At 37.8% G+C, this 20,277-nt stretch overlaps 1 protein-coding gene across 2 annotated transcripts in view; it reads right to left on the bottom strand.

Moving 5' to 3' along the window:
* The window catches only part of PROS1 (protein S), a 35,259-nt gene that overhangs the window by 13,554 nt on the left and 1,428 nt on the right, over positions 1-20,277 (bottom strand). For both annotated transcript variants that reach the window (XM_032182673.1, XM_032182683.1), the window contains exons 2-8: positions 16,210-16,367; positions 15,070-15,094; positions 14,660-14,746; positions 10,837-10,959; positions 10,559-10,681; positions 8,298-8,423; positions 1,585-1,706 (exon numbers count right to left, since the gene is read on the bottom strand). In XM_032182673.1, coding sequence (XP_032038564.1) covers positions 1,585-1,706; positions 8,298-8,423; positions 10,559-10,681; positions 10,837-10,959; positions 14,660-14,746; positions 15,070-15,094; positions 16,210-16,367 — 764 coding nt within the window. The remainder of the gene's footprint in view (positions 1-1,584; positions 1,707-8,297; positions 8,424-10,558; positions 10,682-10,836; positions 10,960-14,659; positions 14,747-15,069; positions 15,095-16,209; positions 16,368-20,277) is intronic.

Here is a 20,277-nt window from a genome sequence, read left to right on the forward strand (position 1 = left end):
ATTGCTCTTATTCTTTCAGCTACCTGAAGATTTAAACAGACCTTATATACAGGAATTAAGTGCAAATTTAAACTAGTAAAATATTTGTTCAAGAAATGTCAACCATCCCTTCTAAGATGATGTTGATTTCTTTGTCTTTTGAAACTGATGTTATAATTAATATCTACAGTTTTGTCTTAAAAGTAAAGCACTCAGATTTGCTTTAGATACAGGTACCTATGCTCTACATAAGGTAGGAAGACTTGCAGAATAGGCTTTAGATTACTTGTGTCCTTGACTAGTTGGAGCTTAAGAACATCTTTGATCTGAAATTATCCCTCAAAAGACCTCTTGTTTAATTTTCATATGATGGCAGTATAGCAGTCCTGCCGAACAGAACCAACAAGAATAGGTGTGGGAGGGCTCTTCTGTTCTCAAAATATGCTTTTTGTTAGTTGGGTAAATAGTTAAGTAGAGTACCCGAACTCGGACTCATGTATTCATGATGAAGCAGTTTTGTTAAATGTAGAGGTGCTCCTGAATTTTATGGCAACTCCATTTTATGTCTGCCAATATAACTAGTCTTTGGATTGCATATATTTTCAACCGATTAAACTATTTTTTCCAGTTTAGAGGCCTGAAACTAGCTTCCAGATAGACAGTTGATCACTTTTGAATAACCAAATTGAAAAATAACATGTAATGAAGCCAGAAGATACTTTTCTTTCAGGAAGAAGGAAAAGGAAATGTAATGAATACCAACGTTGTTCAGATATAAAATTTCAGGAAGAACAAACCAGTTCTAATACGCACATGCTAGCACTTGTACCAGACCTTGTTCAGGCTGGGTTTAAGCCCAGTTTTATTATAGTGTGTTAGAGGTGTTTCTTTTGTTGGCAGTTATCTGAGCTTACCTCGTAAAACATGTCTCAGCCTGCCTGAACCTTTCAGAGCATACAGAGAACCATTCACAAGAAAATCCCTGTACTGGGATTCTCCAGACTTCTAAACTTTCTACTACTAATAAGCTGAGCATGAACAGCCTATTTTGGCTATGAGGTGCTGTTCAATTGGCAAGTTTTACTAAGTGCTTTTTCTTAAGCTATTGCAGATGAAAACTGCCAAAAACAATCCAGCTCAGGTTTTTTGTTGTTTTTTTTTTTTTTTTTTTGCCTGTTTGGATTAAAAAAAAAAAAAAAAGAGTAATTCTGAAAGAGCAAGTGAAAACTTTTGTGCAGTCTAAGGAAAGCCTAGGAACATATGGGCAAATCGGAGTATTTTGTCTCTGAGTAAGCTGAACAGGCATTATTTGTTTGATAGGAAAAAGCTGGAGCTTATTTTGGAAGCAGCAGGAAATAGAAGCTTGCCTAAGCCAGTCTTTCTTGACAGGATTCCTGTAAATGCGCATGCATGAACTGAATGGCATCCAAATCCCTACTGGGTCTGCTTTGTGAGCCAAACCATAGCTCAAAGTCCCCAGCATTTCTCAGCGATTTTGAATCCATTCTCAAATATCTTCCTACTTCGTTGAATCTAACTCATCCTGTCATCAAGAGATATCCAACTTTGATTTTCCATATGGAATATTACATAGTGCAGTTTTACCTCACAATTCTTCATGTCCTTAGAGAGCTTGAACCCTTTCTTGCCATCACAATAGCAGCTATAACTTCCTGGAGAGTTTACACAAAGCTGAGCACAAATATCTTCAGTGCATTCATCAATATCTAGGAGAAATAGAAGCATATAGAAAGATTTATTAAGATTATTCGTGGTTCAGACTGAAAACTAACACCTTAATGGAATAATAGACAAGATGGGTTCTACAGCTTAACATGAATCCAACAGGTGACTGCTGCTAAGCTAACTAATGCTAACAGATGTCTCCTATGTAAAATGTACAATCCAGAATTACCTGCTGGGTGTATAAGCCCTAGTAATCTGATAAGGGCCTTGTGTGCAGAGCAGGGGGAAAATTGGTCTGATTTGTGAGGCAGTAAGAAGCTGAGCTGCAAGGTGGTTGCATTAGTGCAAGAGACCTCAATAAATCACTACCATTTATGGTAGAAATGTCGTTCTGCATCAGACCTTTTCATTTCCCAATGGATATCAACATAATTTAGAGTTATTAAGAATTTATATAGCAACTGTGTGGAAAAGGGACATGATTTTTTTCACGTAAGACCAAAATAATTTCAGGGCAAAATACGTGTTTTAAAATAAACACGTGTTAAAACAACACACAATAATCTTACAAATAACTAAGTTTCAGACAGCATCTATTTGTGCAGACCAATCTCATTTAAGCTGTAAGAAAGCTACAGCAACTTCATTTTCAATATTGCAGGCTATATATAATAGTTTAGAAAGGAAAGGCTATGTAAAAAGCCAATGTAACTGTTACATTTCTAATACAGAAATGAGCAAAATCTCTCCTGGATAAAAGCTCTGAGGGTGCTTTGGGTCCTCAGATTAAAGAAACTGCAATACTTGTTTTGAAACAAGTGTGAATAAGCAATTTTGTAGTAGCGTGTGAATTTTAAGTGTTCCATTTTATGTTAGTTTTTTCAGGACTAAAATACTTTTTTTTTTTTTTTTTTGCTGTTGCTTGAGGGGAGGAGAAAAAAGGGAAAGAAAAAAAAACCACTTATTGTAAAATCTGCTACTTTGCAGCAACCATGCATAATCTCCTTCCAAAACAGTACACCATGTTTTGCACTCTGGATGCTACTCTGATTTCTACTGTTGTTGCAGTTACAACTACGATTTGTACACTGCTCAGCCTCCAAGTGCATGCAGTTTCTCCATTACTTAAATGGGCAACAACTCATGAAAAGGACCTTGTAATTGGATGAAGAGTTCTTTATTATGAAAATGTCTCATCTTCCTCACCTTTTCCTTAAATGATCACTGCAAGGGAATTGTGCTCAGGCTTACGCTCCCTCCTGCACATTCATCTCAAAAGAAAAAGCTGTACTGTCCCTTACTACAGGTAATACAACCAGAACTAAAGTTCTGGATATCCCTACTGAAAGGCATAGGATGCAATACAGAAATCTCTTGTTGTCTTTGTAGTATGTTCAAGCTGTGTAGAACTCGACACCCAGCTCCACCACTTGCCTTGCTTCCATTTCACTAAGATAGTGCTCTGTCATGGAAGGAGATGATAAAAGTTCTTGTTGTGAGTTCTCTGCATTATAATCATGGCACTTCTAAAAACAGCAAGGTCATATCAGTTGCTCTGCATGTGGTTCCACTGCCTGCCCTGGGACAGCTCACTGAGGATATTCTGGGTCAAAAAGATGTATACAAGACCTTAAATCTTTGACCAGCAAGTATTGCCGATGGTGTTTTCCTGTTCTGGCAAAAGGTTTCATGCACATCGAAAGGTAGTTCCTAACATATAATTGGAGAATTGATGACTGCAGCTTTTTGGATTGTTAGAATTCTAACTGATCTTAGGTACGCAGCTGCAGAAAAGGTCACAGAGGAGATTTTCCTGCTTCTCTCTGATCCTTCAAATGCCTCAAGAATCCAATAACTCAGGTAAGGGGATAAAATAAGTTGTTAATGCAGAAATACAGTAATGGATGTTGTAAAAAGTTCATCTGACAGCGTTTTGCAGATGGCTTGTGTGTTGCAATGCCTTAACTTGAATTATTTTAAATTAACAAATGTTTAAATTTAATTGTGACTGTACCTGAAATTGCAGTCTTCAGAGGTGAATGTCTGCCAATGTTAAGAGGTGGTCTTTGCTCATATTTGGGAAAGCTAACCTATTGAAATGTGTTACTCTCTATGTACATACAGGTAAACTCCTGCAATTGTAAATTACCAATACTCTGCTTATGGCTTGATTCCTTCTTCATTCATTTTGGCCTTTGTCACCTGTAGTACTACTTAGGTGAGTAAGATAAAAGGGTGAGTTGCAATATCTAAGTGCTTATTTTAGAGTTTGAATCATACTTCTTTCCATATGCCTCAGAGATAATGCTCACAAATTAGTCATACAGCAGGATCTGGTCAGTTGTTAAGAAATGTTTTGCTGGTGCATAATTGCAACTGACCCTTCCATTTCCTCTGTCTGCAATTAGATCACCTCTCTTTCATTTGGCATGTGTAATCCTTTCCATTTGGAACTCATTAAACTGTTTATGGTCTTGACGGGTGTTACCTAACCCAATAGACTGCAAGATCAACTTGGTACAAGGGGTTCTGTGGTGAAAGTCATTTTCTAATAACTTCTGGTGACTTGTGGTGTGATGTCCATTTAAAACTAAGACTATAAAATGATGTGTTAAAAGGTCAAGCTGGTTCTGTCACTGTTTTTTTTTGGCTTGGTAGGTTGTTTTTTTTGCATCTTATCATACATGCAAATGAGCCAAATTCCAAAACACAGCCTAGGGATAGTATGCAGTGGGTGAGAAGAATGCTTTCTCTGTCCTTTCCTGTTCTGCCTGTTTTGGGAAAAATAAATTTCATTCTCAGTATGATCATTTAGGGCTCTGAATAGGCTAGGAAATCCACTTAGGCCTGAGCACACAGAGAAGAGAAGGGAAAAAAAAAACAAACTCTATAGCTTGCTTCGCTGTGGAGATCCTACAGAATTGTAGGGGTTGGAAGGGATCTTGAAAGATCATTGGGTCCAACCCCCCTGCCAAAGCAGGTTCCTTAGAGCAGGCTGCCCAGGTAGGCATCCAGACAGGCCTTGAATATCTCCAGAGGAGACTCCACAACCTCCCTGGGCAGCCTGTTCCAGTCATCCGTCACCCTCACCGTGAAGTTCTTTTGCATGTTGGTGTGGAACTTCCTGTGCTCCATCTTGTGGCCATTACTCCTTGTCCTGTCCCCACAAACCACTGAAAAGAGGTTGGCCAAATCCCTCTGTCTCAGTAAACCATAACATTCGATGTCTCCCAAGAGCAGTGGAAGTAGAGACTCTGAGAAGCAACTCTTTTCCTAAGCCCTTCCCAGAGGAGCATGACGCTGTACAGACACTTCAGGAGGCATTGCTCCCTGTGGAAGATTCTTTACCGCTTCTGGCACATGAATACCCAGCAGTACAAAAGTAAAACTATAAGCACTAACTAACCTGTAGCAATAGAGTAAAACAGAGTATTGAATTCTCTGAAAGCAGCAGTTCATTTTGAGCACGTTGCTCAGGCCCAGAACATGCAGAAAACCAGAAGCTTATGAAGTTGTTATGAAAGCTTATTACACACTGCCTGACAGACGAATTTCTATCATTTAATCAATTACTTGGAGACTGGTACCAGTCTTGGAGGTGTGAGGGGTGTAAATTTCCATTGCCAAAATGAACCTAATGTTCAAGAGTAAGGTTTCCTTCCAGAGTGTCTGATAGCTGCAGAAGGATAGGCAAGCTTCCTGCGTAGTTATCAGTCTTCTTCCTCAGCAGTTGTTCTACAATCCCTGATCAGTCCAAATGAATGTTCCCATGCAGAGCTAATTGTCCTGTTATAGAAATGTTGACTTGCACAAGCTGGAGGGGACTAGGGTGTTTGTTTCCTTTTAACTATGTTAAAAATATCTTACTTTCTTCCAAGTTGTTGAATACAACTTTGCATGCTTGTTTGAGCGATTTCAAAGGCTTCCCTCATATCCATCCAAACGTCAGTCCCACATCATTGAACAGCCAGCTGAAGCTTCTCATGCAAACCCATGAATCTGAGCAGCATCCTGGGTTCAGAGAGCTGCTTTCAGTGGAAGACTGAAATAACGTACTTTGGATAAGTTGCTAAGGTATGATAAAATTGGCCATAAAGGAGCTGCAAACCATGTCCTAGAGGGGAGGTGTTCTACATGCTGCTAGGGAAACAGTCATTCCCCCAGAGCATGGATGCAGCTAAGCAGCATTTTGTGTGTGTTAAACAGTTCATGAGGAAAAGGTAAAGTTTTATTCCCTGTCTCAGATTTTCAGACCAGGTGCTAAGGAGGACTAATACCTGGAATGCAGATATGCTCTGTCCTGTTGGATTAACTGGTTCAGTCACCTCTTTAGGAGGAGTTCCCCATCCAGAGAAGGGAGAAGAATATGGGGAGAGGCATTCCAAACTTTAGGTAATTCTTCCAAATATGGTTTTAGCATGCTTTATCTCCTAGGCACTGACCGAAAGCCAGGCCCAACTAACACAATAAGCATACTTGGTCAAAATTGCTAAGTGATCAAAATTGCAAGAAGTATGAGAAGATTTGTATCTAGAGTTGTATGACTTCTATGAAACAGACTTTTTCTACCGATAGTGTCTTGTAAGAGGTGGGGATGAAGAACTGCAGCCAACTGCTCCCAGAAATTCTTGGGGGAAAAAAAATCTCTTCCACATTATTGTTACTGTCATCACAGAGATGAATATGTAATTATATGCAAACCTGATTTTCCTAGTACGAGTAATTGAATTTTGCCACCTACGTGTAACATGGCAATGAAAAACTAATGTCATTTAGTCTTTCTGGAAGGCTACGTTCCTGTCTGTCTACACAATCCTTAGATAGGATTTGATGACTCATTTAATGTGGTTACAACCAGATCTGAAAGCTTAACAGTGTTATTCTCCATCCAGGAGGTAAAACTTGCTGGTTTAAATGTCCTCATCTTGCAATCTTTTGGGATCCCAGTTTCAAAAGATGAAAAATACTTAAATTCAATTTGATGCAGCCCACGTATCTGCAGAGAGTAGTGAGAATTAGATTAATTATGGTGAGGTCTTTCCCATTCCAGTGCACGTTGTTCAAAATGGGACACAAAATCGTCAGTAGAGTTTTAATCCTGTAGTAACTGGACAAATAGCAGATGTCTGAATATATAATCATTACTATTGGGCAAAGCTTTGTCACAGGAATGCTGCATGAAAAGCCACACAGCAGAAGATTCATAGCCAGCAAGAAGCTGCTTTTGCGTCTGTTTAGACGGTAACATAGAAGTAACATTTAGAATAAAAACTAGTCACTGATGTATTTTTCTTAAAGGCAACATCAAAAATTTCCATTCATAGCAAAACTCTAAAAGCCCATTCTCTCTTTTATGACTGAAATTTGATTTCTGATTTGTGTACTAAACAGAAACTTTGACAACAGGCGTAGTGAACTAAAGTACGCTGTAGGACAACTGCAAATTCTTCCAGTACTTGAAAAGGTTATTTTATGATGGTCTTTGTCAGAATGGCTTCTTGCCACTTTACCACAAGTTATCAGTACTTTTCAACTTTGCCGTGAGGGTTTTTCTATCGAATTTTCATTTCAGAAAAGAATACTCTTGAGAAAACGTTCTTTTGATGTAGATCTTTTTTTTTTTTTTCTCCCCTCAATAGCTCTTTTTCTGGAGAGAGAATTTTTTCACTTTAAACGTGGGGTCTTTGAAATATATGTATACACATCTATATATGTGTATACATAATATAAACACACACACACATGTATTTCATGCAATTGTTATCCTTTCACTTCCAGCTTAGAATGGAGATCAACTAAATCCAATGTGATTAATTTCCAACATATCTAGAGACCCCAAGGGAGGTTTAGACAACTTAACGTTATTTAAAATTTCACTAAATACAGTGAAAAGCTCTTTCTGGTATCTTAAAACTAAGGACATATAAAGGACAGAGAGACAGAGTCCCTGGCCATGAGAACTAAATAAGCACCTAAACAGCCTATTATGTGGATATAGAGAAGCTGTTTAGATATTCGAGACCAATAGATAAAGTATGGGTTTAATTTCTGGTGACTGTGTCCTTATAAATATTTTTTTAAGTGTCTCAGCTGGTTTGGAATTGCCAAATAAGTACTTTTAATTGCTTTTTCTATAACCTATCTTGAGTTAGGCGTATATTGAACTGGCTGATGTCAAATATTCCATCCTTATAACTGTAGTGATGCTTAAAAACAGGGTATAAGACTCCCTAGTAATGTCCAGATGCTCAACATGTTGCTTCAAGTTATCTGAAAGAAACTTACTGGCTGGTTTGAGAACTAGGACAGAAAGTCCTCTCTACAGTGAGACAGGTGACATTGCTCATATGAACTCATGGAGTTGTTCGGCATGCAGCAAACAGGGGAATACATGGTAACTCCTGAATACCTGGGAGCAAGTCACTGCAACTTCACATGCTGCGCAATATTGCCTGCTTGGGCCCTTGAAAGAACAGTTGAGTCATATCACAATAAACAATATGAAGATTAATCAATGCACTACTAGAAGAGATGCTGGAGTTTGTTATAGCAGTAGACTCAAGAATGGAAAGAGGAGGAAGGGAAAAAAAAAAAAAAAAAAGCTGGGAGAGTGGCACAGGGGAAAGACCTACCTTCACAGTTCTTGGATGTTAAATTATATGTGTAGCCTTCTGGACATTCACATTCATATTTCCCCAGGGTATTCTTACAGATGGCTGTCCCACAGATGTTTGGGTATAATACACATTCATTTATATCTAGAAATACAAACAAGTTACTAAAAACAAGTTAATCTCTTGCATACTATTTTTTCCTAACCGAAACTGTAAGAACTTAGTGAGGCTGGCAAACTGTTTTCCTTGCTAGGTTTGTCATGATTTTATAGCAGACTATAACTATAGCAGTAAAGACTTCTGGAGGTCTGTGAAAGGCATTTCTGTATGCCCTCAGTGAAAAATGAATTTTCTGCCTGCCTATCTTTAACATTTTCTCACGTGTTCTGTGGATAACAGGAAAAGAGATGCACATCTAGGAAGGCAATAAGAGAAAAAGAGTCTGCAGATTTCCTAGAAACTAAACCACACTGCATAATAAAATCTTATAAAAACGCATACAGAAAGACAAGAAATAATTCTATCAGTTTTTTGCATGCTACAATCAATTCATGTCACAATCTTCTTTGAATTTGCTATGTTGACAGGTGTTCAAGTCACTCACTATTTCCTTCCAACCATTTTAGTGTTGTTTCCAATTTTTCAATGTCGTTTTCAAAATGCAGATGTGACAAGTGGATATAACATATCGTATCAATCAAACTAAATGTTTTGTAGACAGAGAAGTAACAGATCCCTGGTAGTACTTCAATTCCCACTTGCACATGCAAGGATCATGCTATTTTTCTCCATGGTTTTGTAGTAGTTGTTGGAATAGCACTGCATGGGGAGAACAGATTCTGTTACCTGCTTGTGAGGACTCAAAGCGTTTTTGAAGTCAAAGCTGTCTAGGATACAGTCTACTTTTTGACATTTGCCTTGTGGACTTCAAATTTCTTGGTGTACAATTTTATACTTGGACGTAAGGAAACATGTAAATCCAGTTTATCAAATGACCTAACTGGTACTCAGGCTGTTTAGTTCTTACTATTATTTGCCAATCTGATAGTCTTTAAATGATCAGTAGTCAGATATGTACTTACATCACTACTGAAAATAGTGTAAAGCTCTACTTCTCTGTGAAGACTCTTTTGTATTTGTGTATGTTAGCTGGTTATTTCCCTTTGTCTGTTACTCACTGATTCTAGTGTTAACTAACTGAAAAGAACTAGCTCTTTTTTAGCCAAGCATTATGCTAAAACTTCTGCAAAGAATCAGAGTTAGTTCTAAACTTTTGTCTCGTTGATCTAAGTTATTAACTGTTAGTGTATTTTTCTTTGAATTTTTTTTTTTAGACAACTTTTCCAGCATCTTTCCAAGAACTGCAGAGATTCTAACCAGCTTATCTGCTATTTGACACAGCAGCCATCTTATGTTCTTCTGGAATTTCGTTTGAAAGTATTCATTCACAAAAATATTGAGACTAAAGGTAGAGACAGTGGCAGGTCTGGCTTCTTGAGTTATTTGATGTTACCCAAAACTGTTGGCACAGTTCAGGGGGAAAAAATACTAAAATAAAATTAGGTTACTTGGCAATTCCTACTCAGGAAAAAAAAAAATACCTATGAGTTAATAACTGTATTTTTTTTTCTGGAGTAGAATGCAGCATGTAGGTCATGGTCAATAATAATAAACGCATTTAGGTACAGGGAAAAATTATTCTGGGTGAGTGAAAGAGAAATACTTCTCTCCATAAAGAGCATTTGTAGATTCATTAATAGATTATTCTCCAATGAACTTATAACTCTGAAAAGAAGGGCATCACAAATTAGGAGTGACTAAGCCTAAGTCAGTGTTTATCAGAGAGGATTTCAGTGGGAACAGTGTTAGCTGGTTGCACCACTCTATATTCTTGTTTCAGCATGCCTAAAGGATAACAGAAACTGGTTAGTGTTTAAAACAACCTTTACAGTGCTCTAATAAGGAATTGGTATCTAGTATCGTGGTATCATTCTTTTTTGTTTTGTCTTTTTGTTTGTTTGTTTTGTTTTAAACCCTGTGTTGTTTTAACCACCTCAGTTCGTTCATCTTTTTCACTATACATTTGCACAAATGTTTGGAGTAGTGTAAGACAGGAGGTGGGATGAGGAGCCAGGCTGAAGCAGGGGCAATGCAAGTCAGGGGCAATGCAAGCTTTTGCTGACTTAGAACAATTGCGGAACTACTAGACTACTTTCCTCTCTAGCTGATAGGCAGTGTACTGTTATGTAATGAAATTCTCCTTAAGACTCACTTCCTACCTTTGCAGTCCCGTTTATTTGGAAGCATAAAGTAGCCATCTTCACATAAACAACGGTAGCTTCCAGGTAAATTAGAACAGCGTTGGCTACAACCTCCATTGAAGTCTTCACATTCATTTATATCTAGAACAAAATCAAAACAGAAATCTCTGCTCAGAGGAAAGCATTCATTCACATCTCTGTGACTGTAGGTATACTTAAAGATCTGATAGTATTCAGTGTTTTATATGTAACTGTGTTCCTGAGAACTGATATTGTAAGGAGATTGGAGACTATACCTTCTTCACAATTCTCTCCTTGCCATCCTGGTTTACAGATGCATGTGTATTTGGCTTGTCCATCTATGCAATCCTTATATCCATCTATGTGGCATGGCAGAGGGCTACACTGGTTTGAAATTTCTGTGGGAGGAAAACATTAGAAATACTTGTCATTTAGGGTTGTTGTCCCTCGAGGATAGCTTTAGTCCTTCTTTCTGTCTTCCTACAGGTACCTTTCATAAAATAGGAAGGCATTGATGCATAAGACCAAATATCCATACAAAACTCATGCTAAAAAGCCACCAGTACTCCCCCTTTGTCCTACAGAAAACAACCAAAAACCAAATGACTCACTAAGCCATCTTAATCCCTGCAAACTGTGACAAAAGGAAGATGATCCTATTTTCATTAAATTTGAAGGACTTATTCATTCCACTTTTAAAAGAAAAGCGCTCTGCCTCGTCAAGTTACCACAAATTTCAGTAGAAATATCAAACTTTCAGCACCAAAAATTTGAGAATACAATTCAAGTGTTCATTTTCTCCATTCAAGAAGAATCACGTTCAAGAACCTTATACCTCAGGTTGCCTTTGCTACCCGGGTTCTTTGGGTAGACTGGATACATTTGTGTCTAACAGTCACCTTTCACAGATATTAACTGAAATGACAAACCAAAATTTGGATTGGAAAGAGCAGTTGAAGACTATGCATACTGTCAAGATTTCAGAAAGGAAGGCTCAAAATACACTGTTTGGGACAGAGAACAGAATTCAAGAACAGAATTCATTGTCTTCTTGCTCTACCCAAAATACATAAGGTCTTTTAACTTTTGGCACCGTTTTCATAAATTTACGTCAGCACACTACACAAGGCATCTTCACATTTGCTTTTCTTGAATATGCTGGTAGCTTTATGGATTATTTTTCTGCAGACCTCTCATAATTACAAATATATTGTTTCTACCTCAAAATTATGTTCTTGTACAGTTCTGAGATGTTGTTTTGAGGCACGCTTGCTAAAAAACAAACAACAACAAAAAACAACCTAACAAAAAAAAAACAACCAAACAAAAAAAATAAAAGAACAGATAGAATAAGAAGGAAGTATTTTGTGATGTTCAGATTCAAGAAAGTAGCAGGAGAGGCAAGTGTTCCTGGAAACTGAAAGTTGCTGTGATTCTGTTACTAAGGCCTCACTGGATTTCTTAGATGTTTCTTACTTTACTGAAAAGAACTGAAGAACTGATATCCATAGAATTATATGTTTAGCCTTCTGTGAGAAAGAAAACTTAATAAAATCTTTGTTAGTATATTTGCCAATTAAATCTACTTCTAATTAAATTCTGCTGTAAGTAAATCCCAAACATCGTGGGCCAGCTAAACTCCAGAACTAAACAGTATCTTTAGAATAGCTACTGCTTGTTATTTAATGTTCATGCTGCAGACCAAATGACTCCAGTTATGGGTGAAGATTGACAGAACAAATTGTGAAGAAGAAATAAAAGGCATGAGCTTGATGTATGATTCTTGTCAGAATAATTTCCAATTGTAGCTTCTAGAACTGTTTTTTATTCTTTTTTTTTCCTCTTTCTTGCTTATTTTTTGCTTTTGTAGGTCAAGAAACAAGGGTGTGAACTAGGTTTGGTACAAGCAAAGTACTTCATAAGGAATAGATGTAGAGGATATCCTTAGAGTACACAACTACAGAACACAATTGAGCGTAAATGTTTCTGAGCCAAAAGCAGTGATGGCTCATGAGAGTCTGAACTGAGAGAAGATGGATTAGGTTGTCCGTGTAAAGTATGTGTAGATGGAGTAAGGTGAATTAAGTATATAAAAAGGAAGAGAACTGGGGAAAATAAGTTTAAAAAGGAGAACTGGTAAAGTATGCTAGAGGAGGAAGACAAGATGAACAGGACTGAACAAAGAGTCCATGTCCATGAACAACCATGTCCAAATGTCCATGGATGATTGATTTAGATGTCACAGAAGGGACAGTAATGTTGAAACTGCTTATTCCAAAAGTGGGCTTGGTGTTCCTCTTTTCCCAATCTGACGCACCTTCTGACCTACAACCCAGCAACGCTTCTTGAGAAACATTTGTGACAACAATTAAATGTCAGATCTACTTAGCTTCCCATGGAAAGGGTAGGTGGCAAGAAATGTATGCTTGTACCTGTATCTTCTACCACTCAGAGCCTTTGATATCCAGGAGATGTGTCAAGGTAAGTAAGCCGATAGATGTGAATGTTTTTGTTTTTGTTTTAAGTGCTTACTTTCAAAAGAAGTTAAGTATGCAATTATGTGATACAGGTGTTCAGGAACTTAATGATGCAGCTTAGATACTTTCTTGGATTATAAATGTTTAAGAAAGGGTCTTCTGTCTGAAACAAGTAAAATTATCTTTCAGTTCTGTTTGCACTGTTACTTTTTTTCCTCGATTTTCCATCTTGAGATCCAAACTAGTCATTGTATTATAAGCTGTTTGTTATAGTTATTTTTTTGTCATTGGATTTTTCATTTTGACACTATCAAAACAATTTGGATAAATAAGCTCTGAAAGACAAAACTTTTAAAATGAAAAAATGTTTGATATTCACTGTCACTAAAGATTTATCTCAATTAATACGCATTAAAAAAAAAAAAGTTATAGACTTAATGGGAATTTTATATCCTGTTCTCTCAGCAGTAGTTCTTTTCCAGAAATGCTCTGCATGGAGTCCTCTGAACACTCAGGCCTTAGAAACGCTTGACAAATTTATTCATAATCTCTTAACTTGTCCTTTTTCCTGGTGACTGACCAATAGCAACAGATTTTTTTTTTGATTTTTATTATGTGAACCCAAATGGAGAAATACAATGACTATCAAGTAAACTTGTTTTCACTGGATTATACGGAAACACTGCACATTCACACAACTCTGCTATATTCTTTCCTCCCAGGAGCTTTAATGAGTGAGAATGAGTGATGTGAATGGGAGTACATTTTAGTTTGTGACAGCAGGCACACTGGCCAAGTGATCTGGAAAATATGTTCATCCATGACCATGTGCAGTGTCATTAAGGATTGTTTTGCCTTCTGTTGTTTTCAGTGACAAAAACAGGGTCAGATGCCTAAGGATAGGAAGCCTTCTTTGATGTATCCAGGCTGTAAAGGTTTAAGAGGTTTAGAGAGATGTTTCTGTTGTGACAAGTAGGGAATATGGTATAGATGCTTCCTGTGAATTCACTAGAAAAAACACAGTTCACACTGAAATTACGTATTAGTATAAAAACTACGTCTTGGAGCAACACAGCACATTTCTTGCTTTGTAACCTTCTTGCCTCTGGAGTAAGTAATTGTATCTTCTAGCTACTGTTTGAATTTTTCAGCTGGTTATGTTACCCACAATGTGAAGGGCTACAGTGTAACCATGAACCCAAAAGCAGTACCAAGACGAAATTTACCAGGTGGTCTCTTCCCTTAGCTGACAGAACAGGACCTACTAGACAGGAAGAGTCAGGCAAAATTACTGAAGACATGGCAGTGTACAGTGGACATACGTGAGAACGCTGGTCAGCTGAGGCAGCACACTGATTCTGGAAGAGTTCTGCCTCCCATTTTGCAGTTAATTACGTTTCTTCTCCACTATATTTTAAAAATAAAACCAGTCACTTATACCTCTTACTCTGAAAACACTATCACCTAAATTTTTTTGTCAGTTCCTGTTCCAGGTAATTGTGTTTGCCTGAGTTAATATGGAGATTTGTCTTTTTTCTACCAACAAGAACTACCTTTTCACCAAGCACATGTGTTCTTAGATGCAAGTGCGTTAGGTGAAGTATCTAGCAGCAGTGCTTACCATTGACGCAAGCCCTCAGGTCAGCTGGAGAATCTGGAGTAACTGCAGTAACCCTGAAAACCCCTGCTCGATGGGAGGCAAGGCAGCCTGCAAATGTAAACCCACACATATGATACAAACACTCACTTGGTCTGAAATTATAACAGCTTTGCATGGAATCTTCAAAGAGTCTGTTCTCACAGCTTGAATTAGAAAACTTGTCTGGGCATATTAAGGACAGCTGATCACAGACCAACCTTCTGAGTGCCTCTGCTGGGATCTAAGTACAGTAAACTGCCAAAGAGCTACTATGCATTATCATCAGCATGGAAATCATTCAAATGGTATGGGCAGAACAACAAAACTAGTATTATCCAAATAAGAAGGCCAGTGAATGACATACTAGAGTTGTTCAGGTTTCTTGTACTTACTTAAATATTTGGGATAAAAATACTCCTGTACAAAGAAAAGAAAAACAACGAGTAAGAAAAAAACGAAGGTAGATAGAATTAACAGCAAAATACACTGAATATGTTCTAAAATAATTTGTATTGTAACTATAAAAGAAGCAAGAAAGAAAATCACTTTGACTCTTACAATATATACCAAGTTTTCTGTATCACTATTGCTTAGGTTAAGACAGCAGATTATTTCCTAATATAGGACTCAGTGGTGAGAAGATTAAGATTCTGCACTGAATCGGATGCTTTCAAAGCATCAATGAAAATGAATTGGATGTCAAAATGACTTTGAGAACTGTCTCAGAATGAAAGGATCTTGCCCAATATTATTACTGGATAGAGAGCAGTCTCCTTTATTTCCATTTTTAAACCCCCAAACAAACAAATGGAGTAGGTTGAATGTTTCACAAGCAATTCAGTGAAGTGAATTCAGTGAAGTGAATTTCACAAGCAATTCAATGAAGTGAAAAGTGTTACTAAAATAGATTATTTTTTAAAAAGACTGACTACTGAAATTACTTAATTTTTGTTATTAAATATTAATAAACAGTATATCCAAATATATGCTACGTTACCATGGACAGAAGATAGACCTGTTGCATAGTTTGCAAAACAATAATTAATTTTAATAACATATATTTTGTATGTAATCACCCTTTTACAGTACAAAGCTACATAAAATATATTTAATGCTAAATAACATACAGTGGGAATGATCTGAGAAACAGTGTCTTCCCCACTAGGAAAAAAGCTCCCAGCAATATGTTCAATCCCTTCATTAAAAGGGCTGCACTGCTATGCCTTCTCTGCATAAAATTTTAATTGAAGCCAACAGGGTTTCCCCACATGGAATGCTTGCAGACAACTGTGGTCTAAAACTGGTGATCCGTAGTTGAATTTAGAATAATATCTACTCAACTATTCTCTTTGCTCATACGATCTTCGTAATTAATTGTGCAGGTTCTATACACAAAAGACTTTCAAGCCAGTTTTTGGTCTGCAAGTTCTTTTCTTGTTGCTGTTAGCTTTACAGTGTGAATTCTATGTAATTCTAGCTTTCCCACTGCAAAGTACTACTATCTACCTCACAGATATTCATGACATACTTACAGTTTCAGGATTATTTTCAAAGATTTCCCTTGCTTCTTCTTTATTGCATAATTCTTCAACACACTCTCTTTCTAAATTTCCCTTCTTACTTTCTTCCATAAAAGAATTTGCTCGACGTTTCCTCACCAGGAACTCGGAGGCATACCGCTGGGACAAAACTTGGTAGAAAAAAAGGAGCTGTGTTATTTATTTATTTTTTATCTAACGAAAAAATGCTGTAAACAGGAAACAAATATGGGGCTCTAATACAAAAAACAAACAAACAAAAAAAAACTCACTAATGAAGTGGCAGTTTCCTATGATACTGGAAAACATGAGCAAGAGCATGCCAGGACTCTGGTTTTGTTGTGTATGCTAGCTGTTTCTGACCAAAAAAAAAAAAAAGCCAAGTCACCATAAAAAAGTTCATACAGTGCTATGCCTGAAGCACAGTTTAAATGTCATATGCAGGACAATACATTTTTAGCTACAGATACTGTGAAGCGAGGTGTGTGACTGATCAATGGAAAAAAGTGCTGTTAAGCCTTTTAGTTACCTCTTTCAGTGATCTAGAAATAAATTTTCTTATCCTGTTTAACTTGTGTGAGGCCAAAATTGCGCCCTATAAAATCAGGCTACCTGTTATATGTAATTAACATAAAGCCATTTTATTTTTCAGAACCGTAAAGAACATGACAAGTTAAAAGGTGAGAATGATACATGTACTTTGAGAACCTGCAAATACATTCATGTTTTACACAGGTAAAACAGAATCTTATTTAATTTCTGTATTTCAGATCTATTGTGTTGTCATTCCTAATTTTCATATATCTTGTTATTGCTATCTTATTGACTCTTACACAGCTGGTGAAGAAATGAGTTGGGAAATTGTATGAAATAGAAAGATGTCTGTTAGCTTCAATGTTCTTTGCAGAGCACACAGTATTACAGGAACAGCAACTAAATTAGACTGCCTCATTGCTTTTACTTTTGGACTTGCGGTGCGATTAAGAGAAAAATAGATGAATGTAATTGGAAGAAATCCAGCTCATAGGGTTAAAGAGCATGGCTGACATATGTTAACTAGAGAGCTTGGCACTTCTGCAGGTGCCCTCCTTTTATCAGCTTTCACACAATTTAACCTCTCAGACCAGGGTAACTGCCTGAGGGTCACAGCACCTGCGGTGCACACCAGACATGGTGTGCTTGCATATTCATCACCAGTCTGTGGAGATCGATTTAAGCAGACATAGCCAATTGAGAATTGTTTATGTTCATGGAATGCCTCAGACCCAGAGCACCATGCCAGCACACAGCTGTCAGGAAACAGCCTCCCCATGCACTAACAGGAAAGAAGAACTTAAAATGTTTATTAGAAGGAGCAGCTAATGACATCCAGAACTGGAAGGCAGAATAGCTTTCAGGTGACAGGTATAGCTCAAAACCATACCACCCTACACCCTTTACTAAAGTTCTCTATCAAGTGATGAAAAGAACTCTTGAGCATTTCAATACTGGATGTTGACCTGAAGAAACCTTTCTGTTACAGCATCCTAAAGATATTTGACACAGGGTAAGATTTTAGGTTCAAACTGATTTGCTTGGTGTATTTGACAAGACTAATCTTTATGGTAAGGCAATAGGTAAGACTTTCTGAAGATAAGGCAGACCTACAGCATATCTCTGAAGCACACCCTTATCTCAGAAAGCCACCAGCAAGATGCTCAGAAATGCGAGAAGAGGTCAGCTTGTGTCCTGCCCCACTCCTGATTATTTCAGCAGGCATCAGTCTGGAATTGGAGGATCCCTTCCTTCTGACAGCCATCATTCATCTACGTGGGAGTATTACCAGAGAGTGGAAAGAACTGTTGGGTGAAGACTGAGCCACAAGAAAACTACTCAGGGAAAGGAAAGGTTCACCATACTTTCTAAGCCCCTACTCCAAGAGGTAAACTCCTGATGCAGAAGAAAAGGTTCAAGCTTGCTGTCCTCATCTGCTGCTTCCCGCTTTCACAAATTTTAAGGTATGGCATAAGTACATCTTACAGGCTACTAACATGTTTCAAGAGCCAGAGTTGGATTTTCAAGTTGTTGCTCATCCTTCACACAGCAGTTAGGAAGGGCAGTGACTTGAAAACTGCTGCAGCCACGGATTTCCTGAAACTATTCTCTCAATCCATGAGACCACCACTAACATTGCCTGTTGCGAGACTGGCAAAAAGCATGGCAAGATCCCAGGACAAGAAGGGCCCTACTGAGAACTCTTTTAAGCCCAAAGCTGAATGGGAAAGCACACCCCAAAAAACAATTTGGTAATTTGTTTTTTCACCAACCATTACTAGTAGCATCATTTTAATTAATTCGGGTAAGTGTCAGTAGTTTTTCTTACATATGAGCAGGCTAACAAGAAGGATGAAGTTAGTCCATCTGTTCTAAGTAATAGGAATGATTTAAAAAAAAAATAATAATTTGTGTAACAACATTAAGGCCTGGACTGCAGTACAAAGCTCTATTGAAAGGTCCTAAAATGCACAAGATTCAGGCAGATGTGATTATGCTGGCAGAAAATAGCTTTCAGTACTTTATGCTATTGTGAAAGACAGAATAAGCGTGCAAGCAGAAAAACTCTCCTGCTGACTGTGTTTACATTAGAGGTTATGACCACTGCAAGCATGCTGATACAGCTTTGGGGCAGAGGCTTGCTGCTGAAGATGAGTCCTAATTCACAGCTGACTTGAAGCAAGCTTATTTTGACCTTTTAGTGACATCATTTTCATTTTAGCACGCCTTTTCAATAAATAATGTGCAAGAAAATTCCAAGTATGATGTGCTTGGGGATGTTACACCAGCTATAACGCTACCTGTTTTGTATACAGTAGGGTAACAGAAACAGGTCTGTTACTCTACAACACAGATGTTTTGCCTCCTCTTAAGCTGATTTCTTATGACTTTTGAGTGTAATAAAGATATGTAACTCACTGCAACTACCATATTTTTATTGTAAATGTTTCGATTCACATGCATAGATTTAGTCTAGTTAAAGTCTGGTCTTTCCTTACACAGATAATGATAGAACTTTTATTAGGAAAAAAAGAAACAAACAAAAAACATCCTCACGGCTATTGTTGCCAGGCTGATTACAGGAAACTCCAGTGAACTTCTGCCCCTGTCGAACCAATGGTTAACCCTTAATGATCTTGGTGTATTTCATTTATATATCACTGAAGCTTCATGGAAAACCTGACTCTAGTTTCAGCTGGTGTGGTATAGGCACAGTGCAGTAATTAGTTATCAAGCACCTTTAAAAGGAATACTCCTGACAAAGAAAAAAAATGGGGCAGAGGATGAGACTGAGTGGTTCCTCACAGCTGTAGTTGTAGTGTGCACAGACCCATAAACCTGCCTTAAGTGGGCTGCTTAAGCGCAGCTTAGTGCTGATATTCAAAACCCAAAGGCATCACAGCCTACTAGTGTCCTCTCACAGGAACTCTGAAGACTGAGCGAACTGAATAAAAATTAAATGGGTTGTCATTCTAGGTAGTGGGGTCACCTTATTTGTACAGCTGGTGTACTGCAATAGACTGTAATTCCAGCAACCAGCATCTTCTGCAATGTTCATCAGTGATATAAGGCTTAGGTAACCAACAAAACAAAGCCAACTGTCTGCTAATGCTTGCCTGTTCTACATCTTAACCGAAGCCTGTCTTTCATGGGATGTTGGCCCAAACACTACGGCCACAACGGCCCTGGCACTACGTTGTATATCTGACAACACAGAGGTAAACACAGTAACGAAGGATTTTCTAGCTGCAGACAGCCACAAAGAAAGTCCTCATTTTTCCAAATTAAGTTCTTCCTTCAAGGGGAGCAAAAGATACCTATTTGTATGTGTGCAGATGTACGTATCCAGGCATGTGCGTGTCTTTAGACCTCCAAACACTATGCAAAACATCTCCCTGGAGGAGCAGCAACGATTAGTTTCTAAACTAGTCAACTGTTTATCCTGCTTTCTAAACATTTATAATAATTAACCAAGATGGCTCTTCCTGTCAGATTCTTGCAGACTAATGCTCTGATCCTGCCATAGGA

This window comes from Aythya fuligula, chromosome 1 (genome assembly GCF_009819795.1).
Source record: "Aythya fuligula isolate bAytFul2 chromosome 1, bAytFul2.pri, whole genome shotgun sequence".
Classification (NCBI taxonomy): Eukaryota; Metazoa; Chordata; class Aves; order Anseriformes; family Anatidae; genus Aythya; species Aythya fuligula.